Source organism: Onychomys torridus, chromosome 10 (assembly GCF_903995425.1).
Source record: "Onychomys torridus chromosome 10, mOncTor1.1, whole genome shotgun sequence".
NCBI lineage: Eukaryota > Metazoa > Chordata > Mammalia > Rodentia > Cricetidae > Onychomys > Onychomys torridus.
This window is the reverse complement of record NC_050452.1, coordinates 8,021,303-8,046,255: the sequence shown is the minus strand read 5'-3', so window position 1 is coordinate 8,046,255 and position 24,953 is coordinate 8,021,303. Positions and strand designations below refer to the sequence as shown.

Sequence of the window (24,953 nt, the reverse complement as noted above, 5' to 3'; positions counted from 1 at the left end):
ATGAGTATTTTTCAGGTTAATGGGGTTATCTCAATTCTTTATATTAAGTGCCTTATGGGTTCCTAAATGCTTTGGGTTGTGTGTGTGTGTGTGTGTGTGTGTGTTGTAACCTTTGACATTTTAGTTTAGGGTTTTGTTTGCTGAATTTTAGAGGAGTGTAGGCTACAAGAGACACTTATTCACTCTTTAGGCAGAGGTCAATGATTACTTTAAGATACCCCTCCCGCCCCCAAAAAAACCAATAAATGCTAAAAACAGTAAGTAATCTTTTGAAGAAAATAAGTCTATAGTTTTAAATGATACATACTTTCTTCACAAGAAATATATCAATTGCAAAGAAAAAGATCCTGGATTAGAGATAGCCTAGCAATTACAAGAGCTTACTGTACTTGCACAGGTCCTAAAGTGGGTCCCAGCACCCGTTTTACTTGTATGTAACTCTGGTCTCATTAGGTGCTCACACACAGGTAATATACAATTATAGACACACATGCATAACAGAATAAAGTGTGTAAAGATCAAAAATGTGTGATTTAGGCATGCATTCACTCCTGTGTAGTTGCAGAACTTTGTGGGCAGGATCAAAAGTTCAAATACGTATAGTTCAGTGTTTGAATAGTGTCTTGCTCTATTGCCAAAGTTGGCCTCCTCAGTATTTTAGCCAGGCTGGCTAGAACTTCGGCAGATTGTCCTGCTTTAGTCGCCCCAGTGCTGATCTCATAGCCAGAGTTAAGCCAGAGAAGGTGTGTCTTATATTTAAACAAGAGTGCATATCACTTGGTATACTTTTCCTATGAAATTAATGTGCTGTTAGATAGGCCCAGTAGTATTTCATGCCTATAAACTTACCTTATAAGAATAAAAGGGATTTAGGAGGACGATGGATACTTTATAGTTAGCCTGGGCCTTTTTTTCCTCCTTCAAGACAGGGTATTTCTGTGTATCCTTGGCTGTTCTTCTGGAACTCTATTATAGACCAGGCTGGCCTCAAACTCAGAGATCCAGCACTGCTTGACTTGGTCCTGATTTTTCAAAGCTTTAAAGGTTCAAAAGTATGAAAAGCATATCCACTAACTTTTTGAAGTGTTTGCCATCACACCCAGGGAGTTTTGTGTGTTAGGAAATTATGCTACTACTGAACTACATCCGAAGTCCTGATTGACAGTCTGTGCGATTGCCAGCACTGGTGAAGGGTTTGGGATTTGAAACTCATTACTCAGCCCTCTCCCAGGTCCTGAATATTTGTTAGAATGGGGCAAAAGTGTGGTTTTGTTTCTTAATTGTCATATTGTGGCCAGGTGGTGGTGGCACACACCTTTAATCTTAGCAATTGGGAGCAGAGCCAGGCAAATATGATTTACAGGACAGCCAGACCTTCACAGGAAACCTGTCTCAAAACAAACAAACAAAAAGTCACATTCTAGTCCAGGATATAAAACACAGTTTCTTTGCCTCAGCACTCAGAATGCTGGGATTACAAGCATAAACCACCATACCTATCTTTTTTGGTTTTTTGAGACAGGGTTTCTCTCTGTAGCTTTTGAGCCTGTCCCGGAACTCACTCAGTAGCCCAGGCTGGCCTCCGAACTCACAGAGATCGGCCTGCCTCTGCCTCCCGAGTGCTGGGATTAAAGGTGTGCGCCACCACTGCCTGGCCCAACTTGACTTTTTATAAAGAAAGTCTATCTTATAAAGAAGTTTTAGTTTTTAACATACTATGTATAATTTTTTAATAGGAATAAAAAAATACGTTGTTGGCCTCATTATCAAGACATCCTCTGACCCAACTTGTGTAGAGGTAAGACAATTCTTTTGAAAATTATTAGTTTTTTTATGTGCACCCAGGACAATGCCTAAGTACCACAGCATGGGTGTGGTGGTCAGAGGACAACTGGGGAGAGTCAGTGCTCTCCTCCTCTGCCTACCACCATGTGGGTCTGGAGATTGAACTCAGGTTTCCAGTGTAAACCACCGTCTCAGAAGCCTCAGAGACTTGGTTTTTTATTACATTTATCTATTTGTATGTGCAGTGTGTTATACCCGGGTGCTTGTTTGAGGTTAGAGGGCAACTTTTGGGAGTTGTCAGGCTTGGTGGCAGTTGGCTTTCTTTGGTTTTTGGTTTTTAGAGACAGGGTTTCTCTGTGTAGCTTTGCACCTTTCCTGGATCTCATTTTGTAGACCAAACTCTGCTGGGATTAAAGGTGTGTGCCACCACTGCCTGGCAAAGCAGGTGGCTTCTCATGCTGAGCCACCTCGATGGTCCCCAGTGAATGTGTTCCAGAAAGCAAACATTTAAATGTTTATCTACTTTTAAAAGTCATGAAAGCATGCATATTTGTAATAGACCTGTAATCATTTCTTATGCTTATGTTTATGCTGTATTCTTTAGGCACTTGTTTAATCTGACTCTCTTTCTCCTCCCTTAGAAAGAAAAGGTGTATATTGGGAAGTTAAATATGATTCTTGTTCAGGTAAGATTTATGTTATTGACCATCTTCCTCCGAAAAAATTAAATGACTATTACATTTAACATTTGGGTCTATTGTTCAAAATTCCTCTATCCCATAGATACCTTTATAAAAATTTTGTATTTTTATGTGTAGATGTGTGTCTTCCAGTGGGTATGTGTATACAAGTGAAGGGTGTCTTTTCCCCCCTCCCCCCATAAGGTTTCTCTGTGTCCTGGAACCAGGCTGGCCTGAACTCAGAGATCCACCTGCCTCTGCCTCTGCCTCCCAAGTGCTGGGATTAAAGGCATGCACTACCACAGCTGACCTGAGATCAGGTCTGTAGTTAACATTTGATGTAATGAACCTGTGGTGGTAAGAATCAACTATTACTTTAAGACTTGACGTTATATGGCTTCAGTGCATACTGGAGTTTGAAATTTTCAGTGTGACTGCTGGACTTTATTTGCCTGATACCATGCATTTTCCTTATATGTGGCTGGTGCAGTCCCAGTTTTTTTATCCTTACACCGACACCGAATTTGGCCTCCTAGTTAGTCTCCATACATACAGTCTTTCCTAACCACTTACATAGTCTTAAGTTTAAAATGTTTATATTGACCTGTTTTCTTTACTGACCCCAGGAGGTCACCCTTTTGTAGACTGTTTGGAATATTCTTGGCTTTGATACTATCCAGACGTCAATATTCTAATATATTTAAGAATTTAGTAGAAGATTCTTTCCCTATTTGTGCCATAGAGCTACTGGAAGCTTGTAAAATGTCCACACTCTGCTATAATTAAAAAACCTGGTGGCATCAGCTTTTTTAAGAATCCCAAATTTAAAATAATGTAAGGACTAGATTATATCCAACAGAAAATGTCTTTTGTTGGTTCTGGAGTAGCAGGGATTGATCCCAGGGGGGTGATGAGCATTCTCACTAGCCCTAAATCTGTCTTCTTAACTCACTCTTTGTCATATAATTAGATCTCAGATGTTTTGGGATAGGTTATACATATCTACCTGGCAAATATTAATATTCATACACACTAGAGCTGTAGGTAACCATCAGGGTAACCATTGGGGTAACTGAGTGGGGTCTGAATATTGAAAGCACTGTGTGTTGCATTTCTGTGTGGTGTAGAGGATGACCCAGTTCCTCCCTAATAAAGGGGCAAAGTGACTAATGTTTACTCTGACTGTGAAGTGGCTGTGTCTTTATCAAACGAAGTGAAATGGACATCTCATCTTTAATTTTAGATACTTAAGCAAGAGTGGCCAAAGCATTGGCCAACTTTCATCAGTGACATTGTGGGAGCCAGTAGGACCAGTGAAAGTCTGTGTCAGAATAACATGGTGATTCTTAAACTCTTGAGTGAAGAAGTGTTTGATTTCTCCAGTGGACAGATAACCCAAGTGAAAGCAAAGCATTTAAAAGACAGGCAAGTAATCATGTTTTAAATGACCTCATGCTATGTGGAGCGCTAAGTGTAAATGTTTTTAACTTCCATGTGATCAGTGTCTTAAATTACTTGAGGGGTGTAGGCACAAGGAGCTGTCAAGTGTCCTCCCTGTCACTGTCCGGTCTGCCTGGAATCAGGATTTGCATTTTCCCGCTTTCCTAATCTTTTTTTTTTTTTCTTTTTTCCCCTCCTTAGCATGTGCAATGAGTTCTCACAAATATTTCAGCTCTGTCAGTTTGTGATGGTAAGTGGTTTTGGTTTTCTTCTTTTTGAAATAAGTTTCAGAGTAAAGTATATTTATGATGTGATGCTTGCATTTGCAGGAAAACTCCCAAAATGCTCCTCTTGTACATGCAACCTTAGAAACACTGCTGAGATTTCTGAACTGGATTCCACTGGGATACATCTTTGAGACCAAGTTAATCAGCACGTTAATTTACAAGGTAAAGCCAGCACACTTGAGTTTTGTCACTGAGTAGGCACAAATAGTTTTTCTTCACTGACACTCTAATGGCTATCTTTGTTTTTAAAACAAAGGAACCGCTCTCAAGATTTTTATGTGAATAGTAATCATTTGATATGAGTCGTTAAATCTTTTTTTTTTTTTTTTTCTTTAAACTTAGGCATAGTGGTATATGTATTCCAATACTACAGAGTCAGAAGTAGGAGGTCTTTTTAAAATATATGTATGTATGATGTATATATATTTGTTAATTTTGTGTGAATGTGTGTGGGCATAGATATGTGTGAAGGTCAGAGGACAACTTGGTTGAGAGTTGGTTCCCTCCACCGTAAGGGTTGAGAGGATTGAATGTTGGGGGCTTCTTTATCTCAAAGGCCCCGGGAACAAGGATTTCAAGTTTGAGGATGGCCTGAATTACTTACCTAGGAAGGTCTGTCCTAAGAAACCTACAGCTAGCTAGGTCAGTTGTTTAAAAATCAAACATGGTTATAGTTTAAGGCCTCCTTTTTCCTTCTATTTTGTGGGTGCAAGGGTGTTCTGAGACAGCCTTGGCTGTCCTGGGACTTGATTTGTAGACACTTGGCTTCTAGTAGAGGTCCTCCTGCCTCCAGAGTGCTGAGATCAAAGGCACATGCCCACATCAGGCTGCAAATCCCAGCACAGAATCTGAGAACACTTAGCCAGGTGCTACTGCCAGGACTTTCCTGGTCTCAAAAAAAAAAGGCAATAGGAAAGGCGCAAAGCTACACAGAGAAACCCTGTCTCAAAAAAAAAGGCGAAGCGGGCTGGAGAGATGGCTCGGGGATTCAGAGCATTCCTTTTTCTTCCAGAGGTCCCGAGTTCAATTTCCAGCAAGCGAATGGTAGTTCCCAGCCATCCATAATGAAATCTGGTCCCTTTTCTGGTGTACAGGCACACATTGCAGGCAGAACACTGGACATAATAAATAAATCGTTTTTAAAAAGAGCAAAAATAAAACGTAAAGTGAAGGCTAGAGATTATAGCCTATGGGGGTGGGGAAGCTGATCACTGGTGCTGTCAGGAGCAAACGAGTGCTGGATTTGGGCATAATTAGTATATTTTCTTTCACCTGAGTCACAGTGAAGTAATTCAGGTGATAGTCCTATGAAGTGAAAATTTTGCTTTATATGTATTTTGGTATGTAATTGGCTGTCCCCAGGGTCAAACTCAGATCATCAGGTATAACAGCAAATGCTTGAATACTGAGGCCATGAAAATCTATTTTACCTAAAAAATTAGAATAGCATGCACTTCTTATTGTTACTCATTGACTATTAATCTATAGGTGGAATTTTTCTGTCCCACCTGTCTATTCCCAAATAACTGGCAGCCACTTCCCATATAAACTAGCCCATATTTCTTATCTATGCCTTGCCACGTTGCTCAGAGCTTGTTACCTCATTTTCTGTGAATCTTGCTTCCTCGGCTGCTGGCTGGCATCTCTTGACTCCACCCTTCTCCTCCCCAGCGTTCTCAGTTTGGCCTAACTTTATCCTGTTCAGCTATTGGACAGTTCGCTTGTTTATTAATCCAGTTATAGCGACATATATTCACGGTGTTTAGGATTATTCCACAGCATTGCATTGTTATCTTGATGAATGTTTACAGGGGTGTTTATTGAACCTTAGTAAAGATAGATTGTTGTAACAAATGAACTTTGTAGATCAGCTATGCATATTTCCCAAATCAGCCACCAAGGGTATACAGAATATATAACTAAATTTCTCTGTAATATGTTAATCTTAGTTCTGTTAATTATCTCCTAAAGATCTTATTTTGGAGGTTGTGAATAGTGGCAAGGATTTAAGTTCATCTCAAATTCAGTATAGCTGATGTATAAGTTGACCTTGACCCTTTTTTGGCCATTGTCTATTTTCAGAGTAGGGTTTGTTTTGGTGCTTTTGTTTTTTTGTTTCGTTTTGTTTGTTTATTAAGATGAGGTCTTAAGCCAGTCAAACATAAATAGTAGTGATCTTGGGAAAGTTACAAGGTTTTTTTTTGTTGTTGTTTTTTCACATGTCCTGGAGATGTAGCTCACAAAGCATTAGGTTTAATCCCCAGCTTCCCTGTAGTGTACATCCCTGTGGCAGAGAGGTCAGAAGTTTAAGGTCTTCCTCAGCTTTATAGGCTCCATCTGGGCCTCGTGAGATCCCAGTCTCAAAAGAAAGCAAGCATATGTGCTCCTCAAACATTTCAGTATTTGAGTATATGGTGTTTCTTCAAAATGTTGGCAAAAATAAAAATCTGTTACCAACTATTTTTAGACTGTATCCTTGAGTTTATGATTGTAAATTTGTTGTGTATCACATGAGTGTCTGGTTCTCTTGGCTGCCAGAAGGCATAGACATCAAAAGAAGGTGTTGAATCCCCTTGGACAAGCTACTAGTGAGCTGTCAGTGGGTGTTGTTAGAAGTAGAATCTGGGTCCTCTGCAAGAGCACCACAAAGCTTTTAACCACAGCTAACTCTATAGCCCTCACCCTCCTTTGTCATTTTTAAAGTAAAATATTTGTTGAGTTTAACTTTGTTTTCTCTTTTAATAAAATAGTTCCTGAATGTTCCAATGTTTCGAAATGTGTCTCTAAAGTGCCTCACTGAGATTGCTGGTGTGAGTGTAAGCCAATATGAGGAACAATTTGAAACTCTGTTTACACTCACAATGATGCAGCTAAAGCAGGTAATATACCACTATCTTGAAAATTCAATGATTTTAATGCACTAGAAATACCAAGTAAACAATAAAAAGGTTATATTTAAGTTAAAGTATATCACAGTTAAATGTACATTATATTACAACCTTAGGTAGAAGTTGTTTATTTGTTTTCTTGAAATGTTAAGGTTTTAGGGGTTCTATGATAATATAGTTGGAGAAATTTGAACGTTGGGTTTTGTGACAACTTGATCACACACGATAGGACCAACTACCTCCTCCTCCTCCTCCTCCTCCTCCTCCTCCTCAGTCTTTAACATTGCTTGTCCAAACCGGACAACCTCTTCTCTAGACTAAGATTTGTTGTTACAGGTGTGAAAGAATGGTTTCAAGCCCCAATTTAATTATCTAGGAAGTTGAATAGATGATGTTGTATTACTGTTTGCCATTTGGATGCACCTGTTTCCCCACTTTGTCTTGAGAAGAATCTGATCGAAAAGTTCAAAGAATATAACCTTACTTATGTATCTTCCTACAAAGTAAATCAGTCTAGATTGGCCAGAAACAAGATGGAGACAGCTGTTCTTTGTATGTTGGTGTTAGCAAATGGGGTTGTCATTTAGAGTGCAGACTGTTTTGTTGGTGTTGTAACATGTAGATTGATAATGTTTTTCAACTTCCAGATGCTTCCTTTAAATACTAATATTCGACTTGCGTATTCAAATGGAAAAGATGATGAGCAGAACTTTATTCAAAATCTCAGTCTTTTTCTCTGCACCTTTCTAAAGGAACATGGTCAACTTTTAGAAAAGAGACTGAATCTCAGGGAAGCACTCATGGAGGTAAGTTTGCTCCCTAGCATTTGTCTCTGGAAAGGGAACAACGAATGTGTGGATTTTGAAAAAAGGAAAGACAAGCTCTTGAGCCTTTTTTTTTTTTTTTTTGAGCTGAGGATCAAACCCAGGGCCTTGCACTTGCTAGGCAAGCTCTCTACCACTGAACTAAATCCCCAACCAAGACAAGCTCTTGAATGTGGATTTTGAGAAAAGGGAACAGAGCTCTTGAGTGGTCTCCACTTGTGCTTTTTTGTGGTATTTGTTTTGTTGTTAGCTTATTTTGAGGCAGGATCCCTTTCTTTAGCCCTGACTGTCCTTGAACTCGCATGCTGCCTCTTCCTCTTCCTGGGCATGCCCAGCTGCTTTTGGTTCTTGAGACAGTCTCTTACTGTTTCCTAGGTTGATGTGGAACTCTGTAGGACAGTCTGGTGTTGAACTTGGGTTGAGTCTACACTCCTTAGCTTTCTAGGTGCTGAGACTACAGGCATGAACATTCCTTGTCTGCAAGACAGATTCCTGCTTTGATTTTTAGGAGTCATCCTGCAGTGCTAGTTACCAGGCTGTCCTTGAATACAGACATCTGCCTACCAAGAGCTAGGATTAAAAGCTTGTACCTGACAATTTTTTAACTTTTAAATTGGAAAACTGTTAAGATCCCAGAACAGATAGAAAAGCCAGAAATGACAGTGCTGTGCATATGAATCCACACAGTGTAAGTATTCTGTTGAGACAGCCTGTGGGGGGTCTAGTTTTGAAACATGCTCATGCTAGTAATCTCAGCACCTGGGAAGCTAAGGAGTGAGGATTCCCAGAAGTTCCAACACCAAAGTTGTATCTACACCATCCAAGGAAATAGTTTTATTGTTTGAATGCGTATCTGAATGCTTTAACCAACAGTAGTCTGGTTTCCAAACATTTTTATCATCTCCACAGCAAATTGTGTACCCATGTTTTGTTTGATACCAAGCCCTGTAATTCTGATTTGCACTAAACTCCTCAGACTTGTGAGGATCTTCTTGTCTTTGCCACCAAGAGTGCTTGTGCTGTGTGCTACCGTTACATGCTACCAAAGGGTCCATTTATGATGTGGGGTTTCTGGCTCACCTTAAACTGTGATTACCCAGGATGCCTTGTGAGTCTTGATCCTCCTGCCTCCCAGTGGCTGGGACTAGAACTGTAGGGCACGCTCGCCATTTCTAATGGCCAGTTTAAAGACTTCATTATATAACTCAGTTATGGATATTGAACATATTAGAAGACGTGTCTGAAGAAACACCTGCTTCCAGAGCTTTATGAATTAAAATCCAGACATATTTCAAACAATATTTTTAATCCTGATTTAAGTGCTGGGAAGCAACTTGAAGATTTGGTGGTAATATTTTAATTCTGTTGGTCTTAATGTGTAGGCCCTTCATTATATGTTGTTGGTATCTGAAGTGGAAGAAACTGAAATTTTTAAAATCTGTCTTGAGTACTGGAATCATTTGGCAGCTGAGCTCTACAGAGAGAGTCCATTTTCTACATCTGCTTCTCCATTGTTATCTGGAAGTCAGCATTTTGATATCCCTCCTAGGAGACAGCTGTACTTGACTGTGTTATCAAAGGTAATGATGAAGGGGTCGGTGTTTCTTACTGTAATGTTGATGGCTAATATGTGTTGGGAGTAGAACATAAAAAGGATTTCCAGCTGCAGTTTTTAGAAGCATTAAAGTAGCAGCCTTGTATTATCTTAACTTATTGAGAGTGTATGTTCTTTGGCTATCCCAGTCTATCCAGTTAGACACATGAAATCTGTAAGCCAGTGATTGATTGTTTATTGATACTACTGAAAAACAAAAACAGATCAAATAGGGTTCTGAAATGCAGTGTTGCAGAGTTAACATTCGAGTTAGGTTTTACTTTTTAGAAATTTTCATTCTTTTGGAGACAAGATCTTAGTATGTATCCCTGGCTGATATGGAACTCACTATATGGACCACGCTAGCCTTGAGCTCAGATCTGTCTGCTTTCTGGTGCTGGGATTAAGGGCATGTGTCATCACTACACCTAGCTTTTTAAAATTGAAAATATTTGACAGATGGTAAGTAGGTCTGTCTTAAGTAGTCAAGGCTGGCCTTGACCTTGATCCTCCTGGATCAGGCTCCCAAGTGTTGGGATTACAAGCCTGTATGATTGCCTTGTTTGAAAGTTTGTTTTGGGGTTTGGTAGCCAATCCTAGCCTCTAACTAGAGATCATTCTGTCCTGAGCACTGAGACTACAGGAATGTGCCATCATCCATGACTGGATATTTTCTTCATCATCAATTTGATTCATGTGGCATCTGAATGACGTATATGCTTTTAGCTGGGTGGTGCATGCCTTTAATCCCAGCACAGGTGTATCTTTGAGTTTGAGGCCAGCCTGGCTTGTAGAGCAAGTTCTAGAATAGCTAGAGCTACACAGAGATCCTGTCTCCAAACAAACAAAAATACATGCTTTTAAATGTCTCCTACCGATGCTATATTGGCGCGGATATCAAGTGTCTTAACCGTTTCTTTCTTGGTTTATTGGTGTGTAGGTCCGTTTGTTGATGGTTAGCCGCATGGCTAAGCCGGAGGAGGTGCTGGTTGTGGAGAATGACCAGGGAGAAGTTGTGAGAGAGTTCATGAAGGACACCGACTCCATAAACCTGTACAAGAACATGAGAGAGACATTGGGTGAGTTAGTGAGTGGCAGTAATGACTCTGTGATCCTGTGTCCTGTTTGTGAAGACCGTTTGGTCAAAGCTCCACACTTAACCGAGTCTTTCAGTAACTATACTTATTAATTAATATGCTATCACTCCTTAGCAAAAAAATTATTAAAGTTTCAGATGTCAAACTTCTGGATTTTTTCTTTTCTCTCTTTTTTTTTTTTTGTAGTTTATCTTACTCATCTGGATTATGTAGATACGGAAATAATAATGACGAAGAAACTTCAGAATCAAGTGAATGGTACAGAATGGTCATGGAAAAATTTGAACACATTGTGTTGGGCGATAGGCTCCATCAGTGGTGCGATGCACGAGGAAGATGAGAAGCGGTTTCTCGTTACTGTTATTAAGGTATACAGCCAAATGGGTGAACTAGAGCTGTAGGTATTCCTTACTCCACCACATTTAACCACAGTGAGCTTGTCTTGTTTTACAGGATCTTTTAGGATTATGTGAGCAGAAAAGAGGCAAAGATAATAAGGCTATTATTGCATCGAATATCATGTACATAGTAGGTCAATACCCAAGGTTTTTGAGAGCACATTGGAAGTTTTTGAAGACAGTAGTAAACAAGCTGTTTGAATTCATGCATGGTAAATCTCATTTACTCGTATTTATTTATTTTTCATTGTTTTATTGAACAAAAACTAAATAGATGTTTTTATGTTGTTAGAGACCCATGATGGAGTCCAGGACATGGCTTGTGACACATTCATTAAAATAGCTCAAAAATGCCGCAGACATTTTGTTCAGGTTCAAGTTGGAGAAGTAATGCCGTTTATTGATGAGATTTTAAACAACATAAATACTATAATTTGTGATCTTCAGCCTCAGCAGGTATCTAACCCTCTGTGCTTATTGTTTAATGTGCATGGGTTTTTTGTTTACATGTATGTGTGTCTATGTACCACCTGTTTCACCGGTTCCTGCAGAAGCCAAAAAGAGGGTATCATCAGATTCTGTGGAACTGGGGTTACGGCAGTTGGGCCACCGCGTGGGTGTCTGCACTAGAACCCGAGTCTCTGGAGGCGTAGCTGGCCCCTGAGTGTTGAGTCCCACCCCAGTCCTCATAGTCTGTAAAATCAGTATGTACCAGGGATGCAGAAGAGGCTCAGCGGTGAGAGTGTCTCTGCAGGGATTGGATCCCAGCACTCACTCACTCAGGTTGAATGTTCATTCCTGCATGTAACTCCAGTTCCACGGTTGGTTATCCATCCTCATTTTATGACCTCAGGCACCTACACTGACATGCACATAACCCGCTCCCCCATTCTCACACATATACACATAATCAAAAATATAGCAACAATTTTGAATGGGGATGAAAGCATTAATCAGTACAATTTAAGTATATTTGTAACTTGCTTCTATGTTTTCCATTATTTGAATGTGTGAGAGTATTAATAAAACATTTGCCTTTTAAAACAGGTTCATACATTTTATGAAGCTGTGGGATATATGATTGGTGCACAGACAGACCAGACAGTTCAAGAGCATTTGATAGAAAAATACATGCTACTTCCTAATCAAGTATGGGACAGTATAATTCAGCAGGCAACCAAAGTAAGTTGTTCTTATTTTTTATTTTTGTTTCGTTTTGTTTTTTGAGCTCTAATGAGGTTTAAAGTGTAATCAATCTCAGCACTTTTGAAAAATGTATGCTGCATACCATAAACCTATTTTAAATTATGATATATGTTCATGTATATGTGTGAGCCCACTGCACACATGAAAGGCACACTGGAGACGGTTTCATCACTGCTGCCTGTCTCAGTGGTTAGCCTACGACGCTCCCGGGATTGGGTGTCCCTGTAGGAGCCCTGGGAGGACAGACATATTTTGCTAAGCCCAGCTTTACTATTACTCCTGGGGATCTGAGCTTAGGCCCTTGGGTTTTGGTATCCCAAGCCCTTTTCCTTACTCCAAGAGTGTTTTAATGTGAGTTTGGACAGTTGAAACATTGCAGAAGCCAGGCATGGTTGTATAATTCAAGTATAATCATAGCAGTTATTAGGAGTTCAAGGTCATCTTTGGCAACACAGCAAATTTGAAATCATCTGAGACCCAGAAGCCCCTGTCACAAGATTAAAAAAAAGAGAGAGAGACATTATAGAATCTTCCTCTGTGGGAGCATTTGCCTGTTTGAGACAGTTTACTTGTGGAGCCCTAGCTGTCCTGGAACTCCAAGATGTCTGCTTGTCTCTGCTTCCCAAGTGCTGGAATTAAAAGATTTGTGACACTATGGCTGGCTTTAGAATATCTTCTGTTTTGATCTTTTGGTGAGACTATTTCACTTTGTTTTTGAGTGTGGGTTTTAGGTAATTGTGTTAGTAGTTTTGGGTTAGGTTCTAGGGATTAAAACCTATGGCTTATAAACTAACACTGAGCTACAACCCAGTTCCAAATAAAACATTTTCAGTAAGTGAGATTGTGTTTTATTTTGATAATTCCAGAATGTGGATATCCTGAAAGATCCTGAAACAGTCAAGCAGCTGGGTAGCATATTAAAAACAAATGTGAGAGCCTGCAAAGCTGTTGGACATCCCTTTGTAATTCAGCTTGGGAGAATTTATTTGGACATGCTCAATGTCTATAAGTGCCTCAGTGAAAATATCTCGGCAGCTATCCAAGCTAATGGTGAGTGGTTCTGGCTTCTGGGTGCTAGAGTGCTGTGTCAAGTCATTCTGCTTTCGCTGTCTGACCTGCTTTCTGCATTCCTCAATTTAAGTCAGCCTGGGTATCTGGGGTATCAAAGTCCAAGACCCTTTCTCAACCACTGTTTGCCCTTTGCACAAATAACATTAGTCTTGCCAAAAGTGTAGTGTATCGACAGAGTGGCTGTGTTGCAAAATACCCAAAGCCGTATGTTAAGTCTTGAGTATCTTGCTGTTCTCACTTCAGAATTCTGTCCCACATTCATTTTAGACCTTTCCCCTCATAAATTCTCCTGTGAGTTCAGCTGTTTTAATGGTCAGTGGGATGATAACATCTGAAGTAGACCTAACCATTATTGGCAAGTGAGCTTATTGATTATTTTTTAGGTGAAATGGTTACAAAGCAACCATTGATTAGAAGTATGCGGACAGTAAAAAGGGAGACTTTAAAATTAATATCTGGTTGGGTGAGCCGTTCCAATGATCCTCAGATGGTAAGAGTTTGTTTATTTTTTCTTTTGATCACCTCAAATTTACCATGTCTACATGTTTTTGCTTAATTAAAAGATAACTAGCCAGGTGGTGGTCGCTTATGCCTTTGAGGCCAGCCTGGTCTATAGAGTGAGTTCATGAACAGCCAGAGCTACACAGAAGCCCTGTCTCCAAAAACAAAACAAAAAACTTGAGTCTCAAAAGGTCAATGGAATTCATGTAATATGGGTCACAAGGAAATCCAGGCATATGGTTCATAAGTGTGTAGCTGCTGTGGCGGCTTTGAAGTAGGAAGATAAAAGATGGGTTAAGGTTCTTGAACTGTCTCAACCATCCCCATCTTTTATCTTGAGGTTTGATGGTGGTCAAAGTAAGAAGATGTCATTACTTCCAACATAAAATGACATGAACGACACATACATAATTCAGTAAATCAGAGTCTTAAATTGGCTAGAACCAAAATACTGCAAGACCAGATTTCTTGGTATACTGCATGTAGTAGAGCTTAGCCCTCTGGCTTACTGGCTGTATGAAGCTGGTGGCTGGTGTGTTGGCACACACCTGTCATTGCAGCTCCGTGAAACTGGCAGGATGAGCACCTTCGGGTCCTAACTGGGCAACATAGTGATTCAAGAATACATTTAGATTATCTCGTGTCTAAGCTATTTGAGTATGTCAGTTACACTATTGTTAATGTTAACTTCACTATTGCTAAAATGTTTCAGCGTGGTATCTCAGCAGAGCTTACAATAGTAAGGCCTTTCCTCCCCCTTCCCCCACAGGTAGCTGAAAACTTTGTTCCTCCTTTGTTGGATGCAGTTCTCATTGATTACCAGAGAAACGTCCCAGCTGCTAGAGAACCTGAAGTGCTTAGTACTATGGCCATTATTGTCAACAAATTAGGCGGACATATAACAGCTGAAATACCTCAAATATTTGATGCAGTTTTTGAGTGCACATTGAATATGATAAATAAGGTGGGTGGTTTGTGTTTTATTATATATTATGTTCTCCACTCTAAAATGTAGAAATGACAATTCTTAGAAAAAACTTAAAGCCCTAGAATTAAGTATTGAGTTTATAGTATGTGGAATAATTGTCATCTTAATAACAAAATCTTACATTTAAAAAAAAAAACAAGATTAAGACTGGTCATGGACACATACTAATCACTCAGTGTTTAAGAGGCAGAGATGGGAGGGTCTAGATCTCTGTAATTCAAGCCCGCTTGGTCAGTATAGTTGGGACTATACAGTGGTGAGGTGGGCATTAACGCTGTGGTGAAGAGTTTCAAACTTAGGGGCTACCAGACACTGCTGTGTAACAGGATATAATTTGGTGGTAATGATGTTCTAAAAACTTGTTCTTCTATGTAGATTATCACACACACACACACTAAGGTCTGTGGGGGTGGGGATCTGGGAAAATAGCATTTTGTTGAAAAGCGCACATTGGCCTCAGACTTAGGGCTGTTTTACCTTCCCTGGATTCTGGGTCCTGAGATTGTAGATATTCACCAACCAAACTGGCTGTGTTTTCTAGTTTGTAAGTATTTGCAGAGCATGATACTTAAACTTTTAAAATATGAATCCTAAAATGTGGGTGTAGAAGTACTTTTTGGTTGGGACCACCAGCCTGCAAATAATTTCATGGAGACTTATTAATTTGTAAGCTTATTAATCTGTATTCTGTCATGTGGCTGAGTTGCTCTCCTATACATATGTCCAGTTTCTTTAGTGTCTTCCTAACGTCTGCCTTTCTTCTTCCCAGAGTCCTCTCTCTTCCTGCTAGTTCCTGATTCTCTCCTGCCTAGCTATTGGCCATTCGGCTCTTTATTAAACCAATCAGAAGGCGCCTTAGGCAGAGACACATCTTTATAGTGTACAAAAAGATTATTCTGTAACGTGGGCTTTCCTTAGGGGAGGGGCAATTTATCTTACAGGACTTTTGGTAACTGAATGTGTGTCCAAGTACAGACTTGCTATTTGCCTCCCGTAATACTGTTATTTTGTCCTCATTTCCTTTAGGATTTTGAAGAATATCCAGAACACAGAACAAACTTTTTCTTACTGCTTCAGGCTGTCAATTCTCATTGTTTCCCAGCATTCCTGGCTATTCCACCGGCACAGTTTAAGCTTGTTCTGGACTCTATTATTTGGGCTTTTAAACATACTATGAGGAATGTTGCAGATACAGGTAAGTACATAGAAAAGAATAGTTTAAGTCATTTGCCTAATGAACCAGAAATATACTAAGTCACACTTAATACCTCTTTAATTTCTGAAGTTTTAATTATAAATAAACCTTTTTTAAAAAATGATGACTTTTAAGTCTAGCCTTTCTAGCAGCATTATGAAAATCTGTTTGGGACATGTTTCATCATCTTTTATAGAGCTCATGCATTGTGTGTATGCTCCGTGTCTATTAGTCCTTTTTTTAATTTTTATTTTTCTAGACAGGGTTTCTCCGTATAACTGGAAACTAGAGATCCATTTGCCTCCCAAGTGCCAGGATTGAAGGCATGTAGCACTATGCTCAGCGATGACTTTTCTTTGAGCCTTGTTTTGTTGGTTTTCTTGTTGTTTTACCTAATTCTCCGCCCCCACCTCATCTCTGCCTGTGAAGGCAGATGGGTGTGTGTCATGGCTTGCATGTGCAGGTTCTCGCTTTTCACCACGATTAAGACATGAAGACATGTCCCAGAGGTTATGTGTGCTTTCCACTGTTCCTGAGAACCAGCGTTTTGTTTCTAGCATCTACATGGTATTGGTGAAATTATTAAGGCCACTCCACGTAGTTAAAAGGGAGGTTTATTTTGTGGGGTAACTTACAAATGAAGGGATAGGTTGCAGGATCTGGGAAAGGTATGGCGCAATCCGGCGGTGTTCTCTGAAGAACTCTGCTCCAGGGTCCTGGAACCAAGAGAGGCCTCTCCTCTCAATCCTGGGTCTTCAGCATCCTCCCTCCGCCCCGCCTTGTGGGCATTACCATTACCGAAGCCTCAGTGGGGGTTGGAACTTCCAGGCCAAGGCTGGGTTGGCTACCCACTACAACATGGTGTCATACAACTTCCTGCAACTCTGGTTTTAAAACATCTGGTGCCCTCCTCTGATAGGCACAAGGCACAGAAGTGGTATGTGTACATACCTGCAGTGTAAACACCCACCCACACAAAAACTTAAAGGCAAGATCCTTTCCTGGTTACCGGTATACACTCCATGCTGGAGGACCAGCTGTGTTCTAGGCATTCTCCTGTTGCAGCTTTGGCAAGCTTCCTCTAGGAGCCTATCTACCCCTCTCTCGTAGGAGTCTGTCCTACTGTCTGGATACTTAAGAGTAGTTACACAGTTGTAAGGTTGGTTTTTAGGCTGTTTGTGTGACTAAGAGTAAGTTGTGTGTGTAAAGCCAAGTTACATAAGCTAAAATGACCTCAAATTACAGGTTGGGGAACATCACTCTTAAGAGAAGCAGTTCCATAGCTATTTTATCTTATTTAGGTTAATTTATCATGTGTGTGAGCAGTGGTTCTCAACCTTCTTAATGCTGAGACCCTTTAATAAAGTTCCTCATGTTGTGACCACCAAGCACAAAGTTATTTTTATTGCTACTATATAACTATAGTTTTGCTACTGTTATGAATCAATATAAAAATCTTGTGTTTTCTGGTGCTCTTAGGCGACTCCTGTTAAAAGGGTCATTTGACTCCCAAAGGGGTATGAGTGTTAGCCTTTGTGTATGTTTATGTCTTTATCCCAAATGCATGCCTAGTGCCTGGAGGCTGGAAGATGGTATTGATGCCATTGAATCAGTTATGGATCTTGTTAGCCATGATGTATGTGGGTGCTGGGAATTAGTACTCTACAAGAAGCTTTTCTCCCAGCTTCATGGCTGTTGTCGCTACCACCTAAGTTCCGGGCGTACAGGCAGTGTGCACTTGAGCAGCTTCCCAGTCCTTGCTTGGTTTTTTTGTGTATGGGTGTTTTGTCTGTGTGTATATCCATGTACCACACTTATGCTGGTGCCTGCAGTGGTCAGAAAAGACTGTTGGACCTTTACAACTGGAGTAACAGACTGACTTTGTGAGGAAGAGCAGAGAGCGTTGTAAACCTGATGTAACTAACTATCAGTGCTGTGCCTTCTCTTTGGATCATGTAAATCTTTCACCTTTACAAACACTGGATTTGGTTTCATCCCAATTCTGCAGAGGTTGACAAGCAATGATTTGCTTTTAGCTTAAATCCAACTTAGTTTCTACAGTAAGATCCTGTCTCGATAAATAAAACAAGGCATATATCTCTGCTCAGTTTTCATGTCTGATTGAGTAGCTCAGCTTTCAGATCAGTGAGAGGGTGATGTGCTTGTGGCATATTTTGGAATCTGTGAGCTCCAATACTAATTTAAGGTTAATACAAAAATTAATGTAAAAAAATTTGGGGAGGATGGGAGACTCAGCTAGGCATAGTGGTGCATACCTTTAATATCAGCACTGGGGAGGAAAAGGCAGGAGTTTGAGGCAGCCTGATCTACAAAGAGAAACTTGGTGGGCGGGGGTGGGGTGGGGGTGTGAAATTAAGAAATTTTCAGTAAAGTAATTGACATTAATTTGTAACCTGTAGAGGTAGCCAACCCTTTAGTCAAGAAAGGAATTGTGCCAGGCGGTGGTGGCGCACCCCTGTAATCCCAGCACTCAGGAGGCAGAGGCAGGTGGATCTCTGTGAGTTGGAGGCCAGCCTGGTGTACAAAGTGAGTTCCAGGACAGGCTCCAAAGCTACGGAGAAACCCTGTCTCGAAAAACCAAAGAAAAGAAAAGAATTGCCACAAACAACACTAGCATTAGCTATTTTGTGAGGGCCCCATGTTTAGAACATATATAGGTATATATTGTTATCTGTGATGAAAGAGAATGGGCTTTAACCAGGTAAGTTATAGATCAGTTGTGGGGCTAGAGATGGAGCTCAGAAATAAAGAGGATCAGAGCTCAGAGCCCAGCACCCATGTTTAATAGCTCACAAATAAATGTCCAACACCAGTACCCCCTCACATGCGTACTCTTTTTTTTTTTTTTTTTTTAAATCTTTCAGTCTGTGGTGATGTTCTCTTAACTTTGTTTAGGCTTACAGATACTTTTTACACTTTTACAAAACGTTGCCCAAGAGGAAGCTGCGGCGCAGAGTTTTTACCAGACTTATTTCTGTGATATTCTTCAGCATATCTTTTCTGTTGTGACGGATACCTCACACACTGCGGGTAAGAACTGGAACCACTAAGCTACTCAGTGTTCTGGTTGTTAACTTTCATCTTTGAATTAATAAGTTTCTTCTACTCAACAGGCTTAACAATGCATGCCTCGATTCTTGCATATATGTTTAATTTGGTTGAAGAAGGAAAAATAAGTACGCCACTAAATCCTGGAAATCCAGTTAACAACCAAGTGTTTATTCAAGAATATGTGGCGAACCTCCTTAAGTCTGCGTTCCCTCACCTGCAAGAGTAAATAATTACATCACTGTTATTAGTATATGGGGGAGGGCATGTGGGGGTTAGTGTAGGTTCATTATTAAGACCAGAGACCTCCGTCCCACTGGAGCTGGGGTTACAGGCAGTTGGGAGTTACCTGGTGTGGGTGCTGTGGTTTGTTTTTAATCTTAGTTTTATGTATGAATTCATATGGGTGTGTGCACCTTTGTACATGTGTACAGGTCATAGGGCGACATGGGAGTTAATTCTTTTCCTCTACTATGTGGTTTCCAGTAGTGGGTCCTAGATCGCCAGGTTTTACTGCAAGGGCCTTTATGGGCTGAACACCCCTCTGTCCTCCAGTTCTCTATTTATTTAAACCTTCTAAGTTTTGAATTGGATAGATGTGCTAGTGTTGAACAAATGTTCTTAAAATCAGTGATTTAAATGTTTAGTCTGTAAAGGATTAATGTTTGTTTTGATTTGCAGTGCTCAAGTGAAGCTCTTTGTAACAGGACTTTTCAGCTTAAATCAGGATATTCCTGCTTTCAAGGAACATCTAAGGGATTTCTTAGTACAAATAAAGGTATGTCTTTAGTTATTGAAGGTTTTTCTTTACTTTGGCTTTCTATGACAGGGTTCTTGTGTAGATGAGGTTGGCCTTGAGCTCCCAGAGATCCACTTGTCTCTCACGTGTTCGTACATCTGCACCTGTGTACATGTGCTTCTAGAGGTTAGATGATCCAGGGGTCATCCTCAGAAATGCTGTCTACTTTCTTTGAGACCAGTACTCTTTGAAACTCACCATTCAAGGCAGACTCAGCAAGGTCCAGGGATGCACCATCTCCAGTTTTCTATGTGTACAATACCTTTAGAATATTTAAATGTGCCTTGCAGTATTCTGATTTAGACTATATTTTGTGTACATACCAGGCAAGCATTCTATTGAGCTATATTCCTTCACCACCATCACCCCTAGCCCTGGCTGTCCTGGAACTCACTCTGTAGACCAGGCTGGCCTCGAACTCACAGAGATCTACCTGCCTCTGCCTCCTGAGTGCTGGGATTAAAGGCCACACACAGCTTGGCCCTTTTTTAAATTTACCTTTGTGATCCTCTAGTGTTCAAAAATTGAGTCTTCTTGCAGATCTCAGTTTGTTGTGGTTGCTTTTGTTTTTTTGAAGCAGGGTCTCACTATGTAGTTCTGACTTGGAACTCACTTTGTAGACAGGCTGGCCCAGAGATCTATCCACCTGCCTCCTCCTTCCAAGTGCTAGGGTTAAAGACGTATGCCACTATACCTGGCCTAGCCCTCATATATTTTAATAGGGCTAATAACATTGATAGCCCCTTTTATAGATTTTTATAATCACCTTTTGATTCTATTGCTGTTAATGCAATGTCCAGTCAAATTTTTGGGAGAAACTTTGCTATTTTGCTTTTAGTTTTGAGCCATTTCTCCAGCCCTATGTCTTGTTTTTGAGACAAGATCTTGGTGTATTGCCTATGTATGCTTGGTACAAACCTGTGAGTTTTGGCAGTCCACCTGTGGCAGCCTCCTGAGTGCTATGAATGCACTTGTGTACCACCTTTCTAGTTGTTAATGTCATTCAGAACATGTTCTTAAAGAAAATTTGTGAAGCTAGGGAACAAATCCAGGCTTTGTGGTTCATATACAAACACTATCCCTGAGTTAACTTATTCAAAACAGTTTAATGAGCATTGTCAGATAATCATGTGCAGTAAGATCATTAGTTTTGAATGCAAAGAATATGAGGATGCTTTTCAGACCATGATGACACTTTGCAATTATTTGAGTACAATTTCCATGATCATGTGACATATTAAGAGTATTTAATATGAGAGGCCAGGTGTGGTGGTGCAGACCTTTGATCCCAGCCCTGGGGAGGCAGAGGCAGACGGATCTCTTGAGTTTGAGGCCAGCCTGGGCTACAGAGTGAGTTCCACGACAACCAACACTGTTAGACAGAGAAGCCTTGTCTCAAACAACAACAACAACTGAAAAGACTATTTAAATGCCAAACTGGTTATATATAGGTCTGCCCCAGTCCCAGGGGCAACTTGAACTTCTATTGTATTTGACCTTTCAGTCCTGTTTTCACAGGAGTTTGCAGGTGAAGACACCTCTGATCTGTTTTTGGAAGAAAGAGAAACAGCGCTTCGACAGGCTCAGGAGGAGAAGCACAAACTTCAAATGTCCGTGCCTGGGATTCTGAACCCACATGAAATCCCAGAAGAGATGTGTGACTAAAAGCTGGAGCCAGGCTCGGTTTTTCTCTCTCTGCAACGTTTGTTCACCGAAGAAAACAGCATATGGATTATTTGTCGACCAAAATGATGCCAATTTGTAAATTAAAATGTCACCTAGTGGCCCTTTTTCTTATGTGTTTTTTGTATAAGAAATTTTCTGTGAAATATCCTTCCATTGTTTAAGCTTTTGTTTTGGTCATCTTTAGTTTGCATGAAGTTGAAAATTAAGGCATTTTTAAAGAACTTTTACTTCATGCCTATTTTGTGGCAAGGCTTGGGGGGAGGAAGTAAATTTGATTTGAACATATACTTGTAAATTCTAATGCAAAATTAATTATAAAAATTTTTTCTTGTAAACAATACCGATTTTAATTAGGGAGCATTTTCTCTCTAGCCTGTATCTTGGACTAGAAGAAAACCAATGAGTAAAAGCAATTGCGTTCAGAGGGTTACAGAGGTGCATCGTCTGGAATCTCCAGACTACATGTGTTAAAGTCTGTGTGTCACGTTTGCAGCCAGATCATGTGCATATCATCCCATTGTAAAGCAACTGAAAATATGGGAACAGTTAGTTATTTTTACACAGTTCTTTTGTTTGTGTGTGTGTGCTGTCGCTTGTCGACAACAGCTTTTGTTTTCCTCAATGAGGAGTGTTGCTCATTTGTGAGCCTTCATTAACTCAAAGTGAAATGGTTAAAAATATTTATCCTGTTAGAATAGGCTGCATCTTTTTAACAACTCATTAAAAAAACAAAACAACAAAGAAAACAAAACTCTGGCTTTTGAGATGACTTATACTAATTTACATTGTTTACCAAGCTGTAGTGCTTTAAGAACACTACTTAAAAAGCAAAATAAACTTGGTTTACATTTATTTTTCCCTTCACTGGCTTAAAATTATTCCTACATTACTGAAGGTAATTTAAGGATTGTAGTATTTTTATCTGAAATTTGGTTTTTGTCTTAGATTCTTAGTTGGGTGTGGTGGTGCATGCCTTTAATCCCAGCACTCAGAAGGCAGAGGCTGAGTTGGAGGCTAGCCTGGCATAGGCTAGGGACAGCCAGGGCTACTTAATATAGAGATCATAAAGATCCTGTCTCAAAAATAAATAACTTCCCAAAGTTATTGGTAAAAAAGGTAGCAATTAGGCAGGGCCTTGTGTCAAAGGCCAATAATCGAGCAAAGGAAAGTAGATCTATGAATTTGAGGCCAGGGTTATGTAGAGAGGCCTTATGTCAAAAGAAAAGAGAAAAATGGTAATAAGTAAGATCCTGACAATATTTTAGATCACTTTACCTTTCGGGGTTTAGGGAACATCCCCTTTTCTAGCTCAGTTAGTGACTTGAATACATTAAATTTTGAAGGAGGTATGGGCATAGTGGTTTACACTTTGTTTTTGTTTTTTGGGGGGGATGGGTGAGGGTTGTTTTTTGTTTTGGTTTGTTGTTTGTTTTGGGTTTTTCGAAATGGGGTTTCATTGTATAGCTTTGGTGCCTTTCCTGGAACTCTGTAGCCCAGGCTGGTCTCGAACTCAGAGATCTGCCTGGTTCTGCCTCCCGAGTGCTGGGATTAAAGGCGTACAGCACCACTGCCCTTCAAGCATACTTGATTAAATTACAGTGTGCATGGACTACCACAAATTGCTCTTAAATTGTTCTCATTGTGTCTGTGTGTAAGTCGAGGTTGGTTCTTCCTGCTGTGTGAGTTCTGGGTATTGATCTATAGTTGTTAGTCTTGCCTGTATGCTCCTTTACTTGGTGAGCTGTCTTGCCGGCCCCTTGCCTCTAGACAGAGTATGTAGCCCTGGCTATCCTGGAACTCTTTGTAGACTAGGGTGGCTTTCTGCCTCCCAAATGCTGGGATTAAAAGCATGTGCCATCACCCATCGTGGAGCTCTTTGCCTCTTGACTTGAGTTTCTGAGTTATACAAAGTAATGTAAAAAGTAGGGTTTTGCCTAAATGAGGACCTAGGTTCAGTTCCCAGCACCCATATCTGTAACTCAAGGTACCTAAGTATATGAGGCCAAACAAAAATTTTAAAAATAGCAGAAGAGGGGGCTGGAAAGATGGCTCAGTGGTTAAGAGCACTGACTGCTCTTCCAGAGGACCTGGGTTCAAGACCCAGCACCCAAATGGCAGCTCACAACTGTCTCTAACTCAAGATCTGACATCCTCACATAGTCATACATGCCCCAAAACACCAATGCAAAGAAAATTAAAAAAAAAAAAAAAAAATAGCAGGAGAGGATTGAGTTGGGCACACCTCTAATCCCAGCAAATGGGAGACAAAGCCAGGTAGATCTCTTGAGTTTGAGGCCAGCCAGTTTTACAGAGTTCCACCACTGCCAGAGCTACACAGAGAAATCCAATCTTGAAAAAAACAACAAATAAATGGATTTGATAGATTATATGGTCCCCCTGAATGCCTATATCACAACACTGTCTAAAATTGAACTTAGGTGGTTATGCTCTCTTCCGGACTTGCCTAATGGGTTAGACGCTGACTATTATGCTCTGTTTTCCCAAAGTGAATTACTGGTTTTTTATCTGTAGTCTGATTTTGTAATCATCAGGATAGCATTGAGTTCTTGGTATTCTTTTTTTGTTTTGTTTTGTTGTTTTCGAGACAGGGTTTCTCTGTGTAGCTTTGTGCCTTTGTGGATCTCGATCTGCTGGCCTCAAACTCACAAAGATCCACCTGCCTCTGCCTCTCTAGTGCTGGGATTAAAGGCGTGTGCCACCACCACCCCGTGAGTTCTTGGTATTCTTGAGGGGAAGTTCAGGAAAATGGTGGGTAAGCATTTCTAAGTTGAACACTTAGTGTCTGTTAGCAGTTAAGACCTTCAGTTACTGTAGTTCTAACCAGACACTTAGGGTACCACTTAAGTACCAAATGATAGGATAGTGTGCACCGTATGTGAGGTGTGAAAGTAGGGCATTTAATTCATAAGGCAGTAGGGCTTGGGATTTGAACATTGATTGAGCCAAGGAATCACAGGCATGGCATCACACACCTGTCATGCCAACCCCTGGGAAATAAGGTACACAGATCCTTAAATCGAGGTGCTGTAACTGACCAACTCACTCTCCCTAGATTATTGATTTTTCCAACTTGAAGCTATACAAGAAAGATTCTAGGAACAGTTTTAGCTTAAACTAGTACAAAACCACTATAAAGGGTCTCCATGTAGACCTGGCTGGCCTAAAACTAAATCAGGCTGACCTTGAACTCAGAACTCTACCTCTTGAATACCAACCACCATATCTGCCCTGGATTTTACAGGTAGATGTTGGTGAGCTGCTAAGATGATGCTGGGAACTAAACCAGAGTCCTGCAAGAGTGGGACACTCTCGATCTCTGAGCTGTCCCTCCAGTACTGTGAGACATGTTTTGACAGGAGCATATGACAATATTTCAGTATTAATTATCTATACTTTGAAAAGTGGTGGACTACATAGAAAGTTA

The 24,953-nt window shown here is 40.3% G+C and overlaps 1 protein-coding gene across 2 annotated transcripts in view; it reads left to right on the top strand.

Annotated features, from left to right (window-relative positions):
• Positions 1–22,372, top strand: part of Xpo1 (exportin 1) — a 42,893-nt gene extending 20,521 nt beyond the window's left edge. For both annotated transcript variants that reach the window (XM_036200875.1, XM_036200876.1), the window contains exons 5-25: positions 1,737–1,798; positions 2,427–2,471; positions 3,709–3,890; positions 4,107–4,155; positions 4,235–4,354; positions 6,943–7,071; positions 7,728–7,886; positions 9,287–9,484; positions 10,439–10,577; positions 10,782–10,963; positions 11,049–11,205; positions 11,286–11,449; positions 12,041–12,175; positions 13,066–13,249; positions 13,654–13,760; positions 14,541–14,735; positions 15,786–15,954; positions 18,871–19,005; positions 19,089–19,248; positions 19,705–19,801; positions 21,341–22,372. In XM_036200875.1, coding sequence (XP_036056768.1) covers positions 1,737–1,798; positions 2,427–2,471; positions 3,709–3,890; positions 4,107–4,155; positions 4,235–4,354; positions 6,943–7,071; positions 7,728–7,886; positions 9,287–9,484; positions 10,439–10,577; positions 10,782–10,963; positions 11,049–11,205; positions 11,286–11,449; positions 12,041–12,175; positions 13,066–13,249; positions 13,654–13,760; positions 14,541–14,735; positions 15,786–15,954; positions 18,871–19,005; positions 19,089–19,248; positions 19,705–19,801; positions 21,341–21,487 — 2,915 coding nt within the window. In that variant the 3' untranslated portion in view covers positions 21,488–22,372. The remainder of the gene's footprint in view (positions 1–1,736; positions 1,799–2,426; positions 2,472–3,708; positions 3,891–4,106; positions 4,156–4,234; positions 4,355–6,942; positions 7,072–7,727; positions 7,887–9,286; positions 9,485–10,438; positions 10,578–10,781; positions 10,964–11,048; positions 11,206–11,285; positions 11,450–12,040; positions 12,176–13,065; positions 13,250–13,653; positions 13,761–14,540; positions 14,736–15,785; positions 15,955–18,870; positions 19,006–19,088; positions 19,249–19,704; positions 19,802–21,340) is intronic.
• Positions 22,373–24,953: the final 2,581 nt, after the last annotated feature.